Source organism: Orcinus orca, chromosome 2 (genome assembly GCF_937001465.1).
Source record: "Orcinus orca chromosome 2, mOrcOrc1.1, whole genome shotgun sequence".
In the NCBI taxonomy this organism is placed as follows: Eukaryota; Metazoa; Chordata; class Mammalia; order Artiodactyla; family Delphinidae; genus Orcinus; species Orcinus orca.
The window spans coordinates 13,286,937-13,307,312 of record NC_064560.1 but is presented as its reverse complement, the minus strand read 5'-3'; the positions used below and the strand labels follow the sequence as shown (position 1 = coordinate 13,307,312).

The 20,376-nt window shown below is 40.7% G+C and overlaps 2 protein-coding genes and 1 non-coding gene across 3 annotated transcripts in view; all 3 read right to left on the bottom strand.

Annotated features, from left to right (window-relative positions):
• Positions 1-20,376, bottom strand: part of LOC117197043 (uncharacterized) — a 157,299-nt gene that overhangs the window by 127,920 nt on the left and 9,003 nt on the right. Inside the window, exon 2 of the mRNA XM_049704845.1 lies at positions 14,467-14,916. Within this exon, the coding sequence (XP_049560802.1) occupies positions 14,467-14,916 (450 nt within the window). The remainder of the gene's footprint in view (positions 1-14,466; positions 14,917-20,376) is intronic.
• On the bottom strand, positions 14,972-15,045 carry TRNAN-GUU (transfer RNA asparagine (anticodon GUU)). Its single transcript has one exon. It is a non-coding gene; the product is annotated as a tRNA-Asn (tRNA).
• Positions 16,739-20,376, bottom strand: part of LOC117197040 (uncharacterized) — a 33,307-nt gene continuing 29,669 nt past the window's right edge. The window contains exon 7 of the mRNA XM_049704842.1: positions 16,739-20,226. The gene's annotated coding sequence lies outside the window, so the exon portion shown is untranslated. The remainder of the gene's footprint in view (positions 20,227-20,376) is intronic.

Below are 20,376 nucleotides of genomic sequence, written 5' to 3'. Positions count from 1 at the left end.
AGGTTAATTAATCATCAGTTAGAGGTGAGTGTGAAGTTAGACAGCCTCTTTGGCACCATTTAAAGAGACTCTCCTATGAGTGGAGACCAGAAAAGGCTGAGGCTCAAGCCAGGACTCAATTATTATAGGAGCAGCCGAGCTTCAGAAGAGGCTGAACGCACAGGCTTGGCCAATCTGCTACTTAAGAACAGGGCCCATTAGGAGGGAGTTGACCCTAAGGCATGTGATGGGGACACCTTGACTCCCACATTCTCCCCAGCCCCTGGGCCTGCACTTCACCCTGTGAAAGGCCAGCACTCCCTCCTTGCTTGAAGATGATGCAGAGTCCTTTGCCTCGCAAGAACAAAGGCGTTTCCCTCAGACCCAACCCCACCTCCCTTTTGGCCCTCAGACAAATAAGTAGGGTTAAGTCTACTTAACCTACGTAGCCCAGCCTGCTAAGGGAGAGAAGAGATTTTGCCCCTCAAAGGAGCCTCGGGACCAAGTTTGCATGTACCATCAGAAGCCAAGAGAGTGTTTGGATCAAAGGGTGTTGGATCAAAGTGAGTGGAAGAAAAAGATGGATAAAGGAAAGGTGATCAATATGGACAACCCTATGACACAGGATTTAACCCTTACAAGCATCCTGGAAGATAACGTCTACACGTGCCGGGATGGCTCTGAGAAGCTTGTAGGAAACATGTCTGCATTCAGTGAAGAGGGAATGCCAGAACTGCCACAGCAGACAGGAAAATAAAGACCCCAAAGGTTCAGAGGAACGTTCTAGAGAAGACATACTATGTCAGGTCAGCAAACTCACCCAGGGGACCCTCCTTAATAAAGGGAAAGCCCTGGGATGAGAGGCACCAATATCACAGTCAAGGTCAAGGTCAGTGTGGCTGTCTTCTGTGGGCTGGGCTGACATTGGGAATGCTCTTACAGAACTGGGCTCCGTGATAGCAATCGGGGCATTAGAGTCTTGGAGTGGTGGAGGGCAGGTTGTGGGCAATTACTGTAATCACTGGCAAGGTTAGATTGAAGGTGTGGGGGAGGGTGGGTGTCTGACCCACTGAGATATGGAGATGCCTCACAGAACATAACATCCTTAGGGACAAGCTGGATAAACAGCCAATAGGCATAGCGCTCAAACTACACATCAAAAGACATCAAGGATGAGATCCTCAGGAACTGAGGGCGGTCACCCCAATAAAGAATTACTACACTCTGCCTAGTTTCTGGATCTGAGCCATTCCTCAGGCTGGGAACCCACTGATTGAAGGTTGGCTGGGTCCCAGGAGGAAGAATCCTGACACTCATGGTATTTATGATGAAGATTCTCCCAGTCCTTCCCTCAAAGGGACATATAATCATTTACTCCAGTACAGTGGGTGTGGAACCTGAAGAGTGCTAGCAGGCATTGGCTATTTTCTTAGTGATGGGAAGTGTGAGATGCAATACTTTGCCAGTTACTTTTGGAAGGGATGCTCCCAACCACAGGATTCCTTATAACTTCACCAATATGGTGGGGCTGGGACCAGAGGCCTGGCACTTCGGTACTCTTCCACGTGGCCTCTTTCTCCAAATGATATCTCATCATTCAGGGCCTCTCCGTGGGGCCTCTCTCTCAATCTGACTGCAACCACGTGAGACCCTGACATCAATCAAGGCATTGCTCAGCTGAGTCCATGGAGTCAAGAGAGAGAATGAAAGGACTGTTTTAAGCCACTGAGTTTTAGAGTGGTTTATTACACAACAAGAGAGAACTAAAACAAGAACTTAGTACCTGAAGATGGTGTCTGCCTTGACGACACACTAAAACATGTGGCATTAGCTTTGGGACCAAGATGGAGCTCCTTGAAGAGATCAAAGTGAAGGCCTGAAAGACAGCGATGAAATTGCTATTGGAGACTGAAGGACAGGGGAACCTGAGTATTATTACATCATAACAGCATGTTGTGCAAACACGTGCATGACACACACCATGGTGAAACTGTCACCTGCAGTCAGGTGGGAAACAGAAAAGGTACCTAAGGAACTCATGAGTCTGGCTGAGGCTACTTATAGGCAGACTGTTGAAAGCACCAACTGTTTTTGTTTTGTTTTGTTTTTGTTTTTAGCTGCCTATGAAAAGTACATGGGAAGTAAGATTTTTTTAAAAAAATGGAAGTATATAGTTTTTGAGCAGATTTAGAGAAAATATAAAGCAACCAGGATATAATGGGTTTTAAAGCAATGCTCAAGGTAAGAAATGGACTCAGAGGGGGAAAAAAATCAAATCTAGGACATGGAAAGTAAACTATGCCTCAGTGTCAAGTTCAGATTAAGGGTGGGACTGTGAGACACTTTGGCGAAACCTCAGGAAGATTTTAGGTGATGCGTCACAGAGCCTCTCAGCTGAACGAAGAGCCTTCTAAGAATCCTCCGGGCGTGCCTCATACGTCCTTTCACCCAGACAACAGGGCTTCTAGGAATGAATCTAAGGAAGTTGTCCCAGAGGAACCTCACATGCCAGTTTCAGAAAGAAGTGTAGCTGTGGCTTCTACCCAATGGAGTTGATTGTGATTTGACACCAAAAAAAAAAAAAAAAAAAAGCACAATGTTTTAAATGAACTGAATCCATTTGGACTGAAAGAGATAGAGTCAGTTCATAATGAAAAGGGGTCTTGGGACCCTCAAACTTCTATAGGCAGTAAGCAGGCTAAGAAAGATGCTTATCTTCTAAGAGGGGCCATTTACTATGGAAAAGGAAGGATGACTCAGGGCAGAGCCAAGAGGCTTGGAAGCTATTCCTACAGATCAGGCCTGGTCTAAAAGGACTGGGAACGTGTGCCCTGCTGGATTTCAGAAGCACTATGAACCATGACTGCAATGCGCCTACCGTTCCCCCCTTGTGGCTATCCCAGTTTTCCTGTTCCTGCCTCATCATTGTTGGGTGAATGTTGAGCAAGTAACTTCTCTCTTTAATTTACAGTTCTTTAGAGCAAGAAGAACCTGCTAAGGAGCTACATCCAAGGAAACACACTTGAGAAGATCCATCACTGCCTACACCTGATTCAGATGATGAGATCCTAGATTCAAGTTGATGCCATTATGGGATGAGACGTGTGGTCTTGGGAAAAGGGACGAGTTGCATTTTGTGTGAGGGAGGAATGTGAATTGTGGCCAGAAGGTGGACAGTGGCAGCTATTCTTCAAGGACAACCCTGAATAATTCTGCCCCTCCCTGCGTGTGCCTACTGCTACTCCCATCTGAGACAAAACTTCTGTCCCATTGATCTGGGTTGGGGCCTGTGACTGCTTTGATTAACAGAACGCAAGGAGGTGATATTCTGGGACTTTGGAACCTAAGCATTAAGAAGGCCAAGCAGGGCTTCCCTGGTGGCGCAGTGGTTGAGAGTCCGCCTGCCGATGCAGGGGACACGGGTTCGTGCCCCGGTCCGGGAGGATCCCACATGCCGCGGAGCGGCTGGGCCCGTGAGCCATGGCCGCTGAGCCTGCGTGTCCGGAGCCTGTGCTCCGCAACGGGAGAGGCCACAGCAGTGAGAGGCCCGCATACCACAAAAAAAAAAAAAAAAAAAGAAGGCCAAGCAGCTTCCAGTTCTTTCCTCTTTGACCCTTAAGACAACATGTAAGAAGTTCTGGCTATCTTGCTGGATGGAGTGGCCACGTGGAGGAGCACTGAGGCATCTGGACATCCAGCCCAGCCCCATTTGACTGCAAAAGATTCCACACAGCACCAGTAGAGGAGACCCCCAGATGAGCCCAGGCAAACCACAAAATATGAACGATAACTAAATGATAATAACTAAGTTTGGGGGTAGTTTGTTATGCAGAGACAGATAACAAAACAGTCAGGGTAAGGAGGCCTGGGGAAGGGAGATGTGGACGAGCCAGTGGTAGTGGACGTGAAACGTGAAGTTCTTTGTACTGTATGTTAGTTCCCACAAGAGAGCAACCACCAAGGAAGACACTCACAGAACGCCTCAGCCAGTTCACATCAGCCAGCAGCTATCACCCACCATCCCAGTGGTGATTCAGTGAGCTTCTGAATGGAACAGCTGGGGTGCTAGGAATGAGGCTATGGAAGGGACCAACAGCATGGGCCGCCATTCACCAAGGCTGAGACAGTTGCTGCCCCTGCTGAATGTTCATTCTGCCAAAAACAGAGACTAACACCAAGCAGCCCTCAATACGGCAACCGGTCAAGGACACCATCTGGTCACCTGATGGCAGGATGGACCCCCTGCACCCTGACTGGGGCAGTGACTCCTGACTCTGATACATGCTCCAGCTACAGGCTTCCCTTTGGCACCCATACAACCTAAACTACGCCACTATCGAAGGACTGGTGCTTCATCAGTGACTTGGGGCCACACATAACATTACATCAAGCCACTTTTCTTCAAAGAAGGTTGCAGCAGTGGACATATGACCACGGGATCAACTTATCCTTTCACTTACTGCATCACTCAGAAGCTGCTGGCCTGATAGAGCAGGGAGATGGCCACTTAAAAACATAACTGAGCCAAAGTCAAAGCCAGCTTGGAGGTGATACCCTGGATAGCTGCTCCTTGGGACATGGTATACACCCCAAATCAATGACCATTATATGGTACTGTGTCAACAGTACATAGACTACATGGGAACCAAGGTTTGGATGTAGGCATGGAACATGTTACCATCACTTCCAGTAACCTACTTAAGAAATTTGTATCCACAATTCTAGGCAGAATGCTTCCACCAAGGGACACAGCAAGACTGTCCATAAACTTAAAGCATGGCTGCCTCCAAGTCATTTCCGGCTCTTTTTGCCAAGAGACCAGCAGGCAAGGAAAGTAATTATCAATCTGTAAAGAGTACTCATCAGGGGGTGAAAGGATTGCTCCTTCCCTGTGAGGACAGGAAAGAATACACTGACAGCCCGGTGACTCATTGTGGTGTTTCTTGGAACGCCTCTCTCCAATTTTGATAGTAAATAGAGAAGTGCAGAATTGACAGCCAATGAAGGGCATGATGAGCATGAGTTCAGACCCCTCAAGGGTGAGAGTCAAGATCAATCCATCAGATAAGCTTCCAAGACCAGAAGAGATGCCAGCAGAGGGTAAAGACGGAGATGATGAGGGTCAATTACAGCCTCAAGACCAGCTGCAATGGCCAGAGCCATAATTCAGCCCACTAACCTTCCTCTTGTGAATTTCCCAGAAAAAGAGACTACCCAGCATCATGGAGAAGATGTTCCCAGATGGGATGAACTTACTATATAAAGTGAATCCAATCAGTAGAAGGGGTCAACTATAGTGGACCCTCAGCACCAAGGACATATTTCTTCTGTTGCTGGTAGTGTTGGCTGTTGACAACTCATAGCTTCATCGCTCTTCAGGAATTGCCCGTGGCCAAAGAAAGATGCTTTGCCCAAGGCTCTGACCCTTCCCCATGGGTTGTCCACATCCAGTGACTGCTTGATATGGAGACACAGAGGCCTTTATATTGATTTAGGATATCTCTGAAAGGCCTTCTCAGCTACAGAGTTCCCTGTGGTATTGGTTAGGGTCTCTGCTGTAACTGAATCTCATTTTAACTCTTCCCTCAGCCCAATCTCATTTTTCCTTAGAGCACTTCACCTCTTGTACCCAAATCTCAGCATCTCAGTATGTTTCCCTGGGAATCTGATTTGCTGCAACTTGCTAAATAAATCCAAGTTTTATTAATGTAGACAGTCATCTCTACCAGATAATTCCACGTTTTTGTTTTCCACCAAAATCCAGCCAAGTTCTCCCTGACTTCAGACTATACTACAAAGCTACAGTAATCAAGACGGTATGGTACTGGCACAAAAACAGAAAGACAGATCAATGGAACAGGATAGAAAGCCCAGAGATAAACCCACGCACATATGGTCACCTTATCTTTGATAAAGGTGGCAGGAATGTACAGTGGAGAAAGGACAGCCTCTTCAATAAGTGGTGCTGGGAAAACTGGACAGCTACATGTAAAAGTATGAGATTACATCACTCCCTAATGCCATACACAAAAATAAGCTCAAAATGGATTAAAGACCTAAATGTAAGGCCAGAAACTATCAAACTCTTAGTGGAAAACATAGGCAGAACACTCTATGACATAAATCACAGCAAGATCCTTTTTACCCACCTCCTAGAGAAATGGAAATAAAAACAAAAATAAACAAATGGGACCTAATGAAACTTCAAAGCTTTTGCACAGCAAAGGAAACCATAAACAAGACCAAAAGACAACCCTCAGAATGGAAGAAAGTGTTTGCAAATGAGGCAACTGACAAAGGATTAATCTCCAAAATTTATAAGCAGCTCATGCAGCTCAATAACAAAAAAACAAACAACCCAATCCAAAAATGGGCAGAAGACCTAAACAGACATTTCTGCAAAGAAGATATACAGACTGCCAACAAACACATGAAAGAATGCTCAACATCATTAATCATTAGAGAAATGCAAATCAAAACTACAATGAGATATCATCTCACACCAGTCAGAATGGCCATCATCAAAAAATCTAGAAACAATAAATGCTGGAGAGGGTGTGGAGAAAAGGGAACACTCTTGCACTGTTGGTGGGAATGTAAATTGATACAGCCACTGTGGAGAACAGTATGGAGGTTCCTTAAAAAACTACAAATAGAACTACCATATGACCCAGCAATCCCACTACTGGGCATATACCCTGAGAAAACCAAAATTCAAAAAGAGTCACATACCAAAATGTTCATTGCAGCTCTATTTACAATAGCCCAGAGATGGAAACAACCTAAGTGTCCATCATCGGATGAATGGATAAAGAAGATGTGGCACATGTATACAATGGAATATTACTCAGCCATAAAAAGAAACGAAATTGAGCTATTTGTAATGAGGTGGATAGACCTAGAGTCTGTCATACAGAGTGAAGTAAGTCAGAAAGAGAAAGACAAATACTGTATGCTACCAAATATATATGGAATTTAAGAAAAAAAATGTCATGAAGAAACTAGGGGTAAGACAGTAATAAAGACACAGACCTACTAGAGAATGGACTTGAGGATATGGAGAGGGGGAAGGGTAAGCTGTGACAAAGCGAGAGAGAGGCATGGACATATATACACTAACAAACGTAAGGTAGATAGCTAGTGGGAAGCAGCCGCATAGCACAGGGATATCAGCTCGGTGCTTTGTGACTGCCTGGAGGGGTGGGATAGGGAGGGTGGGAGGGAGGGAGATGAAAGCGGGAAGAGATATGGCAACATATGTATATGTATAACTGATTCACTTTGTTATAAAGCACAAACTAACACACCATTGTAAAGCAATTATACTCCAATAAAGATGTAAAAAAAAAAAAAATCCAGCCAAGTTCAAGAGTACTCATTATTTTGGGTCCTCCCCAACTCTTGCAGGTGTTAGCCTAAAATTTTTGCCAATCTGGTGCCTGCGTAGTGGTAAGTCATTCCATATATAATTTACATTCTCCTGATTACTAATGAAATTTAGCATCTTTTCATTTGCTTAGAGGCCACTTGGATTTTCTGTTCACATCTACTGCCCATTTTTCTATTAGGTATTTTTCTCCTCCTCTTCTTCTTCCACTTCCTCCCTCTTTTTAAAAATAATCTATATATGATCCAGTGTTCATTTTATGAATTACAACTCTTGGCTTTCCATTTAATTTCTTTAAGAGTGTCTTTGGATGAATATAACCTCTTAATTTTGATGTAATCAAATTTATCAACCTTTACCTTTGTAATGAGTGGGACTTTTTTTCTTTTTTTTGTCTTGCTTAAGATAGTCCCTATCATGAGGTCATGAAGATATTTATCTGTATTATCTTCTAAAAGCATTATTGTTTCATTTTTCACACTTAAGTCTGTGATTCACTTGGAATTGACTTTTTTGTGTGTGGTGTGAGGTAAGGATCCAATTTTCGTTCTTTCCATATAGATAACCAATTGTTCCCATACCATATATTGAAAATGCAGTCCTTTCCCCACTGTTCTGCAGGGCTACCTTATTTTTTTAAATAGACTTTATTTTTTAGAGCAGTTTTATATTTGTAAAAAAATTGAGAAGATAATGCAGAGTACTCACATACCCCACATTCAGTATCCCCTGTTATTAACACCTTACATTAATATAGTACATTTGTTACAATTCATAAACCAACATTGGCATATTATTATTACTAAAGTCCACAGGTTATTCAGATTTCCTTAGTTTTTGCCTAATGTCTTTATCCCATCCAGCATACCACATCACATTTACTTGTCTTGTCTCCTTAGATTCCTCTTGGCTGTGACGACTTCTCAAACATCTCTTGTTTTTGAGGACCTTGACAGTTTTAAGGAGTACTGGTCAAGTTTTCTGTAGGATGACCTTCCATTGACATTGATCTGATGTTTTCATCATGAATAGACTGGGATTATGGGTTTGGAAGAGGAAGAGCACAGAGGTAAAGTGTCACTATATAAGGGTACCAACTATCAATGTGACTTGTCACTACTGAGGTCCTTGTTTCCCTGGCTGAGGCAGTGTTTGTTGGGTTTCTCCACTATAATGCTCTTCTTTCCTCACCCCCACCCCCGGGGAACTTTCCATATTGTACTCTTTGGAAGAAAATCACTATGCACAGCACACACTTAAGGAGTGGGGAGTTATGCTCCCCCCGCCACCCCTCCCTGAGCGCCTACCTTCTTAAAAAATTAAATGTCCTTAAGTATGTTTCTTAAATAAGTAGGCCACTGGAAACAATTGCATCAATATCCTATTTTCTTATATGTTTTATAATAGGTCTTATATAACAAGGGGAAACAAATCCCCTAAATATAATTTCTAAGATTGTGGTAAAAATATACATTACATAAATTTTACCATCTTAATCCTTTTAAGTGTACAGTTCATAGCGTTAAGTACATTCAGTTTGTTGTGCAACCAATCTCCAGAACTCTTTTCATCTTGCAAAACTGAAACTCTATACCCATTAAACGGCACTTCTACATTCCCCTGCTTCCCCCAGCCTCTGGCAGCCACCATCCATCCTACTTTCTGTTTCTGAATTTGACTATTCCAGGTACCGCATATGAGTGGCATCATACAGTATTTGTATTTTTGTGACAAACTTATTTCACTTAACATAATGTCATCGAGGTTCAACCATGTTGTAGTGTATGTCAGAATGGCCTTCCTTTTCAAGGCAAAATAATATTCCATTGTATGTATGTTCCATGTTTTGCTTATCCATTCATCTGTCAATGGACATTTGGGTTGCTTCCACATTTTAGCTACTGTGAATAATTCTACTATGAACATGGGTGTACAAATATCTCTTTGACACCCTGCTTTCAATCCTTTTGGGTATGTACCCAGAAGCAGAATTGTTGAATTTTATAGTAATTCGATTTTTAATTTTTTGAGGAACCACCATACTATCTTCCATAGTGGCTGCACCAACTTATGTTCCCACCAGATGCACAAAACTTTCAATTTCTCCACATCCTCACCAACACTTGTTATTTTCTCCTTGTTGTTGTTGTTGTCTTTCAGGATAGCCAACCTCATGTATATGAGGTAATATCTATTGTAGTTTTGATTTGCATTTCCCTAATGGTTAGTGATGTTGAGCTTTTTCTCATGCACTTATTGGCTGTTTGTATATCTTCTTTAGAGTTTCTACTCAAATCCTTTGTCCATTTTTAATTTTTTTTTTGTAGTGGTTGAGGTGTAGGAGTTCTGTATATATTCTATATATATATATATCTGATATTAAATCTTTATCAGATATATTATTTGCAAATATTTTGTTCCATTCTGTGGGCTGCCTTTTCACTCTACTGACAGTGCCCTTTGTTTGCAAAGAAGGTTTTAATTCTGATGTAGTTCAATTAATCTATTTTCATTCTTGTTGTTTGTGCTTTTGGTGTCACATCCAAGAAATATAACCACATCCAATGTCATGAAGCTTTCCTCCTATGTGTTCTTCTAAGAGTTGTATAATTTTAGATCTTACACTTAGGTATTTGATTTACTTCGAGTTGATTTTTATATGTGGTGTAAAGTAGGGGCCCAACTTCATTCTTTTGCATGTGGATATCCAGTTTTCTTCACACCATTTATTGAAAAGACTGTCTTTTCCACATTAAACGGTCTGGGCACTCGTTGAGAATAATTGACCATACCCACAAAGGCTTATATCTGAGTTCCCTATTCTCCCTCAATGTTAATTTTAAGAGAGAAAAAATTTTCAAGATTTTATATACAGTATGAGTTCAGGTATTATTTTTATGTTATAAAAAATGTTATTTAACAAATAAAAATAATGCATGTTCATTACAGATAATAAAGAACTTACTTATAGAAAGTAAAGTATAAAAAAGACAAAAATCACTGATAATCTTATTTTGGTGTATTCTTATTTTGGTGTAATCTTATTTTGGTATAGATCTATAAATATTTCTTGATGGTATTCACCATCAAGAAATATTTGTAGATCATCTATGTAAGTAATTCAGTCTCATTACAAAATTGGGATCATGCTTTTTGATAGTTTTGAATCTAGCTTCTTATACCTAATGCAATATTTTAACATTGTCCAAAGGCTTTTTTTCCTGAAACACATTTTGTAAATGGCTGTATAGTATTCCAATGTTTAACTAACATACCATAATTTATTTCACCATTTCCACTAGTGTTGCATATTTTATCTTGTTTGTAATTTCTCACTATTATAAATAATGTTGCAGTAAACATCACTGTACTTAAATTTGTACATATACTTATTATTATAACCTTAGGCATACACTACTTTAATAATAACAATGAATAATTTTGCCAGAAGAAAGTAAAACTTTGCTCTAGATTCTTATATGTTGGCTCTTTCTAGAATGGCTTTCCTCAGTGGTATTCAAAACTGACTTTCCACAACTTTAAACATAGCTTTTTATCACAGAGATTAGATTTTCCTTTATAGTTATGCATACTTTCAAAATAACAGGGCCACTATTTGTGTTCCTCCAATGGTGGACTCCAGATTAAAATTCTTAAGATTTTAGAATATATTATTTGGGAAACCAAGGCGTCATCATCTCTTACTATACCTTTTGATCTCAAATCTCACCTTGGTTTTAAAGTTTAAAATGTATTTTCAAAACTAAAAAATTTTAATGCCAAAATTTCTAGAAGGTTGTTTTTGTTTAATGTTTTTTAATGGGTGGGGGTAGAAGTGCATTTTATTTGCTTATAGACAAAAGTAAACACTTCAAATAAATAGTAAATTTCTCATATTTTCTGGCTTAATAGCACAAATTTATTTGTCCCAAGTCTATCATAGATGATTAAGTCAAAAGTGAGTAGGCATGGAAAACTGATTTCTCATTTCCATTATTTTTCCCAATCTTTATGTGTAAATACTTATCTGATAGGGTTTGGTAGCAAATTTAATTTTGAGTCCTGATCTATGACAACTTAAAATTCACATTTCAACCTAATAATCCATATGTTTACAATTTAAAAGTTACATTTTGGTGACTGGGATAAACACAAGAGGAGGTTTCTGGGATGCTAACATTATTTTACATATTGACCAAGATATTGATTACAAAGGTGTGTTTATTTTGTAGAAATTTCTTCAGTTGTACTCCTAATGATTTGTGCACATTTCGGTATGTATTTAAGCTTAAGAAAGAGTTTCTCTTAAAATTATATTTTAAGAGTTTTCTTAAGGATATGAGTCTCTACATTTTGTAGTTTAAATACTGAACAATGAAAATTCGAGTGGCTTCTCTTAAAAATTTAAGCTATGAAAACAATTTAAAACTGAGTTGTGTACTATGATTTTACAGATATAGTTTATTCTCACATCATTCTTGTAAGTTCAACAATTATTTTAAAAAGAGTGGATATATGTATAACTGACTCATTTTGTTGTACAGCAGAAACACATTTTAAATCAACTATACTCTAATAAAAATTAATTTTAAAAACCACAAATACATGTAAAATAACACACACAATTTTCAGTATGCAAAAACACAGACTGCATGGACACCACCAAAGGGGCTCAACATGAAGCACTTTAAATGAAGTGCTGCAGCTGATAAAATTAACATTCTTAATTATTTAAAAGGTTTCAACTTCTTAAACTATTTTCTAGTTAAATGCATTATGGCTTCTTCTACCACCAATTTACCCCTGCTCTGCTGGTTGTAGCAATAAGTTGAACATTTCAGGCATCACCTCCACCAAAATTCAGAGAAATAAAATTAAAATTCATGTTGGCATTACTCATTAGGATATATTATGAATGCAGAAAAAAGGTAGTTGTGTTTCTCTGGCAGCTTAACGTCTTATTCCCCCTAAACCTTGTATCATATGACATCAGATACAGGTGTTAACAAATGAACACAGAAACGTATTAGCCATGTGGTCTCCTCCCAACCTCCATTATCTAAAGAAATGCTACAATATAAAAAACACTTTAAATTATTAATTATTTTAAATCACATGACTATTACCTTCTCTAACAAGTTTGCATAAACCACAGCACTTGATTCACCGTTTACTGCATTACTTCAGTGAGTTTCCCTCTGATTTTATATATGAAGTTTAAGTATACAGATGTTTATCAGGAACGTATTTACATGCTCAGATGCTCAGCAAAGCCTTTTAAATGCTCTTCAGCCTTTAACTAATGTCCTAAATGATCTCAACATATTCTGGGCTTGGTTGGTACTACAGACCCAAGAAACTAGGAACAAAATAACGCTCGCCAGAAATAGCATTTATTACAACATCTATACCCAATACCCATTGTACAAAGCCAACACATCCATAAATAATTAAGCAACTAAAAAAAATGTTTCCCACCTATCTTATCTGTATGCAACAGCCTAGCATAAAGAAATTCACTAAGTAACTGCCCACATAATAAAATCAACTACTTACATTAGAGGGCGGTTTTGCAGTCCTCATCCCACCTCCATTCTCATGTAATCCTCTCTCTTTATTTTCTGGCCTCTAAATCCCATTAATCTCCCAAATAGGGTGAAGTAGAACATACTTAGAAATTTAGGATCAAGTTTAAAACTACCACCTAGGCATCTGTCAAGTGCAGATACTGGTATTCTCTCACAAATGGGTCCTAAAATAGGGGTCTGTCTGGGCTCCCCAAGTGCCAAACATCAGCCTGGGGTCCAAGAATCCCTAGACACCAGATTAGCCCCCATCGCTTGGCTTGAACCAATTCTTCTTTCTCTTTCTCTTCCATATTTTCTCTGGGCTATTCCAACCTGCCTTTATTTCTAATCTTGTCTTCTCTACACAAATGCTATCAAACTGTTTTCCAAAGACATGTTCCACATGAAGATTTCATGTTCCCACACAGTTTTCATTTCAATAAAATGAAGCGGCACGTGACTTAATGCCCTTTCGTATTCCATGAATATTCAGTGGGGTTTTTTCTTCCCTTCGTGAGATTTGGAACAAAATATTAATGAAACTTCAGAAAAACCAATTAAAGTATCACCTTTGGTTTTAAATTAACGAATCAATCAAGTAGCTCTATTTTAGAGGAGAGAACTTCTGGGTAGGTAGTACAGGAGTGAGAAGCACGGGGCTCTGAAGCCTGACAACTCGAGTTTAAATCTGCACTGTGCTAGGCACTAACTGTGACCAGGCAAATCACTCAATTGCACGGAGCCTCAGTTGGCTCACCAATACAGTGGAAACAATAGGACCTCCCTGGGAGAGTTGTTGCACAGATCTCACACTTTCATCCAGGAAAGCACTTAGAATCGTGCCTAGCAAGTAGTAAGCACTCAAAAAATGTTAGCCTTTATTAATATGCTAACGTGGAGGAAAACATAAAGCAGAGCATAACTACATACTTGCAAGAATAAGACATACCACTTTTCTCCAGAACCGTCTTTCAAATTAATCTGTGGCCAAGACTAATTATTATGGTGAAACTGATTACGTCACCAAGGCAGCATATATTTAGAGAACAAAGTACAAGGTAACGATTTTGGAGAGTTTTGCATTTTTTGTGAAATAAATGGTAATATGCTTATAGAATGTCGAAGCAAAATATGTTAGCAGTTTCACTTTAATCTTTCTCATAATTTGGGGGTTTTTTAAGTGTAACAATGATACAGTTGTAAAAAAAGTTTTCTTCCTTTCTGAATATATGGGACATTTTGCAGGTTTACTCTATTCTCTATTAAATTCTAAAACTTTAGTAGAAAAAGTAAACTATAACATACAAATGCTCTTACAATAGTGTCCACACAAAGGCTTTATGACAAACATTTCTTAGTTTACCAATGCGAGGGTTAGTCTAAGTTAAATTATGGGAATATTTGTTTACGCTGACGGGGAACAGACGAAATGCTGCACAATTCAACATTAGTTTAAAAAAAAAACACCAACAGATAAAAAACCTGGAGCGTTTTAAGTCAACGTACAGCTTGAACTTGACACTAAATACATACATTCAGTCGACCTCTGACATCGCAGGGGTCCTGAAGCAGAACCAGGCCAGCTCGGGCCGCGCCTGGAGACGGGGCGGCGAGTTCGAGGCCGGAACGCGGCGGCCGCCCGGCCTCTGCGCGCTCTGGGCGCCGCTGCCTGACCAGGGCCCGCGGGAGCCCGGCCAGGCGGGGCTGGGAGCTTTGGGACGGGGGTTTCGGGAAAGAGCGAGGGGGAAGAGGGCCGGAGTTTAGGAACCCAGGGAATGGAAGCGAAAGGATGCGGGGGCCTTAAGGAGCTGGACCCACACGCCTGTTCGGGGCGGCAGGAAGCGCCCACCCGGCCGCCGGGGTTGGAGGAGGGGCCCCAGCGCGCCCGGAAGCTGGAGAGCCACCCCCTGCTGGACCGCGAAGTGAGATCCGCGGTTTCTCTTCTCCGGACCCTCGAAATCCACGCCTGCGTTGCCCGGAGGCCTCAACTCCATGATTTATGCAAAACTACCGGGCACCCGCCTGTAAAAGGGGTAAGCGTCCCTGGGTGGGCTCGAACCACCAACCTTTCGGTTAACAGCCGAACGCGCTAACCGATTGCGCCACAGAGACTCTGATGGGGTGGCGTTCTCCAGCCATAACCTTTATGAAGAATAATAAAGGCAGCGTGTGACTGTTCGTTTCTTTTCTGCTTCCTGATGCCTATCATTAAAATCAGATTTTTCCACTTAACATTTCTAACCCTTTAACTCTATTTTCCACCTTTAAAGCATATTGGAAAACTATAAAATACAGCAAGATCAAGCAGAATTTCAGATTGCAACGTGTATTAAAATACTGCTGTTCCCCCCCACCTCCCCACCCCTCCCATTTGGAACGTTTTGTTTCAGGGAGATAACTATTTATTATGTTTGTTTTATAGGGAAATAAAAATTTTAATCTTTAATCTTATGAGTTGAGAAACTTTCCTTTTATTTCAAACTCTTTGTCCAGTACTTTGCTCACTCATCTTCATAATTTACTTGCGTAGCATTCCCAAGGTCATCTGAATTGTATTTGCCTTGTTTATTTTTATTTTCAGGTATTATTAAATACGTATATGCACTTCCTATTTGTTGTGTACTAACCTATAGTACAATTACTTGTCACTAACATCTTGTTACTTGTAAAGGACATTGGGGGAAAAGCTACAGTCACATTCTTTCATCCCTGTACGCTGTAGTTCATTGCTAAATCCGCTCTTGTTTTTTCCTTGGAATTAGCCTGTACACCCACATTTGAGCCATGCCACTTAAAACGTACATTTCATGGGATATATATAACCCAATTTGAGGAAAGAGAAGTTAGAGAAGAAAAAAAGTATGATTTATGACTAACGCCTGAAAATCCCTAACACAGAAACACCTCTGGCAAACGTTACATCCCTGTAAATACCCTACATGAAAATCTTACCCTTTGTGTGAATAGTTCCTGATGCCTTTTGAGGTACTCTTCAAAGCTCCAGGCACTTTTTTCTCCTATTCCCGCCTCAGAGAACTGCTAGTTTCCACTTGACAACTCTGTACTTAAACTTTTAAGTTACTAAATTGCTCTGTCCAGAATCCCTTGAGAAAGAATTCGTATCATGATTTATAGAAGTTGTATGCGACCTGCCTTAGTCCAGTCAACATTTTGAGTTCCTGTGGCTTGTTAAGACAACTTAAATTGGCTTTGGAACCAATTAGTGGAGTTCCTTGAAAGCGCTGAGATATCAAACAGCTGTGAATTCATACCAAGCTGTACCACTCTGGTCTCAAAAAACTTTTAGAAGTGCACTTGAAAATTTTAAATTTGAAAAAAAAAAATCTAGGAAGCACTTATAAAGAATATATAATGAGTCTGATTTCGTTATATGATGCTACGTTCATACTTTATGTTTTATGTACCTGTTAATGTGAGCTAAAACTATTAGGCACTGGTTTTTCTTCTCTGAATACCAAAATGAGTATTCTCTCCTCTGCTACTGTGCTTGTGACTATTCAGTTAGAACAGACTGCAACTAGTACCTCACCACCCCTTCATTCAATATTTACTCTGCCGCTTAGAATATTAGGAACAGTTCTACTCATGTGACTATCTTAAGCTCCAATCTCTTTTCCTCACTTCAGTCATCATACTAACATTTTAACTTCTAAAAAAGAGAGATGTTGAGAAACACTTGATGAGAAAAAAATAATTCAGAAAGAAATAATTAGCTCATTGTATGCTAAAATTTTTTTTCTATGTGAGGATCATTGTTTGTTTAAAATTCAGCCTGGTTCTGTAGTTGTTAATTTTTTTTTTTTACGGTACGCGGGCCTCTCACTGTTGTGGTCTCTCCCGTTGCGGAGCACAGGCTCCGGACCCGCAGGCCCCGCGGCCATGGCTCGCGAGCCCAGCCGCTCCGCGGCACGTGGGATCCTCCCGGACCGGGGCACGAACCCACGTCCCCTGCATCGGCAGGCGGACTCTCAATCACTGCGCCACCAGGGAAGCCCAGTTGTTAATATTTTTAAGAAAATAAATCGTTCTGTCCACGGTTCATTAGCTTTGCCTTTTGGTCTCTCCATTTGTAAATACTTCAAAAGAACATATAAATATTAAACATATTGAATGGAATATCAACATTTCACTCCAATTACGTATATCAAATGCAGCTTTTATGCAAAATGCCCATTTACAAAAATAAAAGCATGTGTTGTCATCTAAATCTTTGTGATTGTCTCATTTTAGGCCTTAATATCTATGCCCAATTTTTAAAGACAAATTAAGCCCACTGCATTAACTTTATTATTTATTTATTTTTGGCTGCATTGGGTCTTCGTTGTGGGTTTTCTCTAGTTGCAGGGAGCAGGGACTTCTCTTCATTGTGGTGCCCAGGCTTCTCACTGTGGTGGCTTCTCTTTGTTGCGGAGCACGGGCTCTAGGCGCACGGGCTTCAGCAGTTGTGGCTCGCGGGCTCTAGAGTGCAGACTCAGTAGTTGTGGTGCACAAGCTTAGTTGCCCCGCCAGCATGTGGGATCTTCCCGGAGCAGGGATAGAATCCGTGTCCCCTGCATTGGCAGGTGAATTCTTAACCACCGCATCACTAGGGAAGCCCTGGATTAACTTTAGAAACATACATCATTTTTCCTGAAATTTCAGGGTAACCCACAACAAATGATTCTTAAAGCTTCATTAATACTTAGGTCTTTATAATTGCTAAAAGTGAAAAGGACTGGGCATCTTGCCCCCTTTTTGTATATCATACACAATGAACTGCAACTTTAACTTTTCCAAGAATGTGCCCTATCAAAGAAGCTGACCTCTGCAGATTAATGGGCCTGTATATTTTATTTCCTTCTTAGAGAGGAAAAAAAGAGAGAAGAACATCTTGCAAATTGGATCCACCTGTCTTGACATCCAAGGCAAGATGGACTACACTGATTTATAGACCTTCCTGGAAGCATGAATCAAAGGCTATCAGAAGATGTGCCTCCAGCTTCAAACCAACAGAAGAGGCAACTCACAGGATTTCCATTAACACAACTGTGCATGACCTTAATTCTTTTCAATTCCTGTATTTCAAAAGGATTGAGTTGTTAAAAATGAAAAATCCAGTTAGAATGTAAAAAGAAATCAATGAGTTAGAGAAATCATCTCAATAAATGGAAGATTGTGGCACCAGGAAATCAGTTAAAAGAGAATGCTAGGGACTTCCCTGGTGGTCCAGGGGGGTAAGATTCCACGCTCCCAATGCAGGGGACCCAGGCTCAATCCCTGGTCGGGGAGCTAGATCCTGTGTGCATGCCGCAACTAAGAGTCCACATGCTGCAACTAAAGATCCCACATGCCGCAGCTAAGACCTGGCGCAGCCAATATTAATTAATTTAAAAAAGAGAGAGAATGCTGAACCAGGAGTCTCTAAGAGCAAGAGAAGAACTATGAGACCAATTTTCAAAACTAACTGAAGTCACATTTTAAAACTGATATATAGTAAAGGGGAGTCAAATCCTTCCAACCAGGCTCAAGCTTAAATGATATTTCCTACTCACTAAAAGTATCGTCTCATTCAAAATTGTTGACTAAGGGTCAGTTATCAACTTAGCAGGCCAGTAGCAGCATGACACAGAGCAGTAACCATAGAGCATACTTCTCCCATAGTTGACCACTAAATTGGGTCTACACATAAAATAAGAAAATTGAGACAGGTATATTAGAATATCATATCTTTTTTCTATCATTTTAAAAATTGTGTCAGCTAGGAAATTTTGTGAAATTATTCAGACAATAATCTCCATTTTATTTTTAATTAAACAGACATGGTATATGAGAAAAGGCAAACTAAGGCAGAAATAATATACTGATATTCTATTCTAATGGGTTCAATCAAAATTATTAAAAATTATAGTTTTTTTTCCTTCATGAACCTCTCTTTTGGAGGTAGAAATCATTTTCGATGGTTTTACCAAATAATCCAGAATGAAAATATTAATCATTGCTTATCTCAGTAGTGAAAAAGTATGATTCGCTAACAATATCGATGATTTCAACTGTGTCCAGACCAATAGAATCCTTGATCCAGCTAGAAATGGTGGTCTGGGAGCAGCACAGATTTCCACTTTCTTCAGGAGCATGGGAAAACTGCTCCAGGAAGACCCTATGGGTATCTCAGAAACTTTCATGGGTTCTACCTCTCAGTCCGCCACTTGACCACACCACCATCCATGAGGTAGCCACAGCCTTTTATTTTCCATAATGTGTTCGTGTTCACAGGAGCAGTTGGAGGCAAGTTTTTTGCTATCCCGTCTATACAGTGAATGCACTGACAAATTCCCAGTCCTGCCTTTCTGAACTCACCCATTAGAAATTAACTTTAAAAAATTCAGAACAGGGCTTCCCTGGTGGCTCAGTGGTTGGGAGTCCGCCTGCCGATGCAGGGGACATGGGTTCGTGCCCCGGTTCGGGAGGATCACACGTGCCGCGGAGCGGCTGGGCCCGTGAGCCATGGCCGCTGAGCCTGCGCGTCCGGAGCCTGTGCTCCGTAACGGGAGAGGCCACAACAGTGAGAGGCCCGCGTACCGCAAAAAAAAAAAAAAAAAAAAACCAGAACAGATATCCTCTTTTCATTTACTTCAAAAGAATAAAGAGGGCATCCCTGGTGGCGCAGTGGTGAGAGTCCACCTGCCGATGCAGGGGACACGGGTTTGTGCCCCGGTCTGGGAGATCCCACATGCCGCCGAGCGGCTGGGCCCATGAGCCATGGCCGCTGAGCCTGTGCTCCGCAACGGGAGAGGCCACAACAGTGAGAGGCCCGCGTACCGCAAAAAAAAAAAAAAAAAGAATAAAGAGAATGAGCAGACGCCAAAGGGAGATTCCAGTCGAACTCAGAGACCATAGAATTAATAATAGCTGCCCTGCCTTAGTCATAGACCCTATTGGAAAATAACACATTATATTTCTTTCGCTTCCAAATTGTCGTACAGATGCTATTTAAATTTTTCAAAGATCAGTAGTTCTGTTTAAAAGAAATGAAAGAAAAATAACATCTTAAATCAATCAGAGGGTATAATTTAGATGAAACCAGAGGATCCAAACCTGCGGTCATTAAGGCCAAGATGCTTTATTCAGGAGAAAGACCAGTCACTGGCACAGCACTTCTTCCAGGGAGTCCCACTAAAGGCAGAGTGAAAAGTAAAACCACTGCTCCATTTCCACAGTTCCAATAAAATTTCAGGTATAGGGAGTGCGTACAGACCAAAGCCCTGGGAATAGCCTCCTCCTTGCAGCTACTTCCTGTAAATGGATAGGAAACCTTGAATTAAAGTCAACCAAATCACTGAGGAGATGGTACCTGGTAAAGAGCTGGTAGTCAATGAACTGTTCACTCAATGAATAGTTAACCATAGCATCGTTAGAATTTTTGAAGGCATATAAATGTTACCT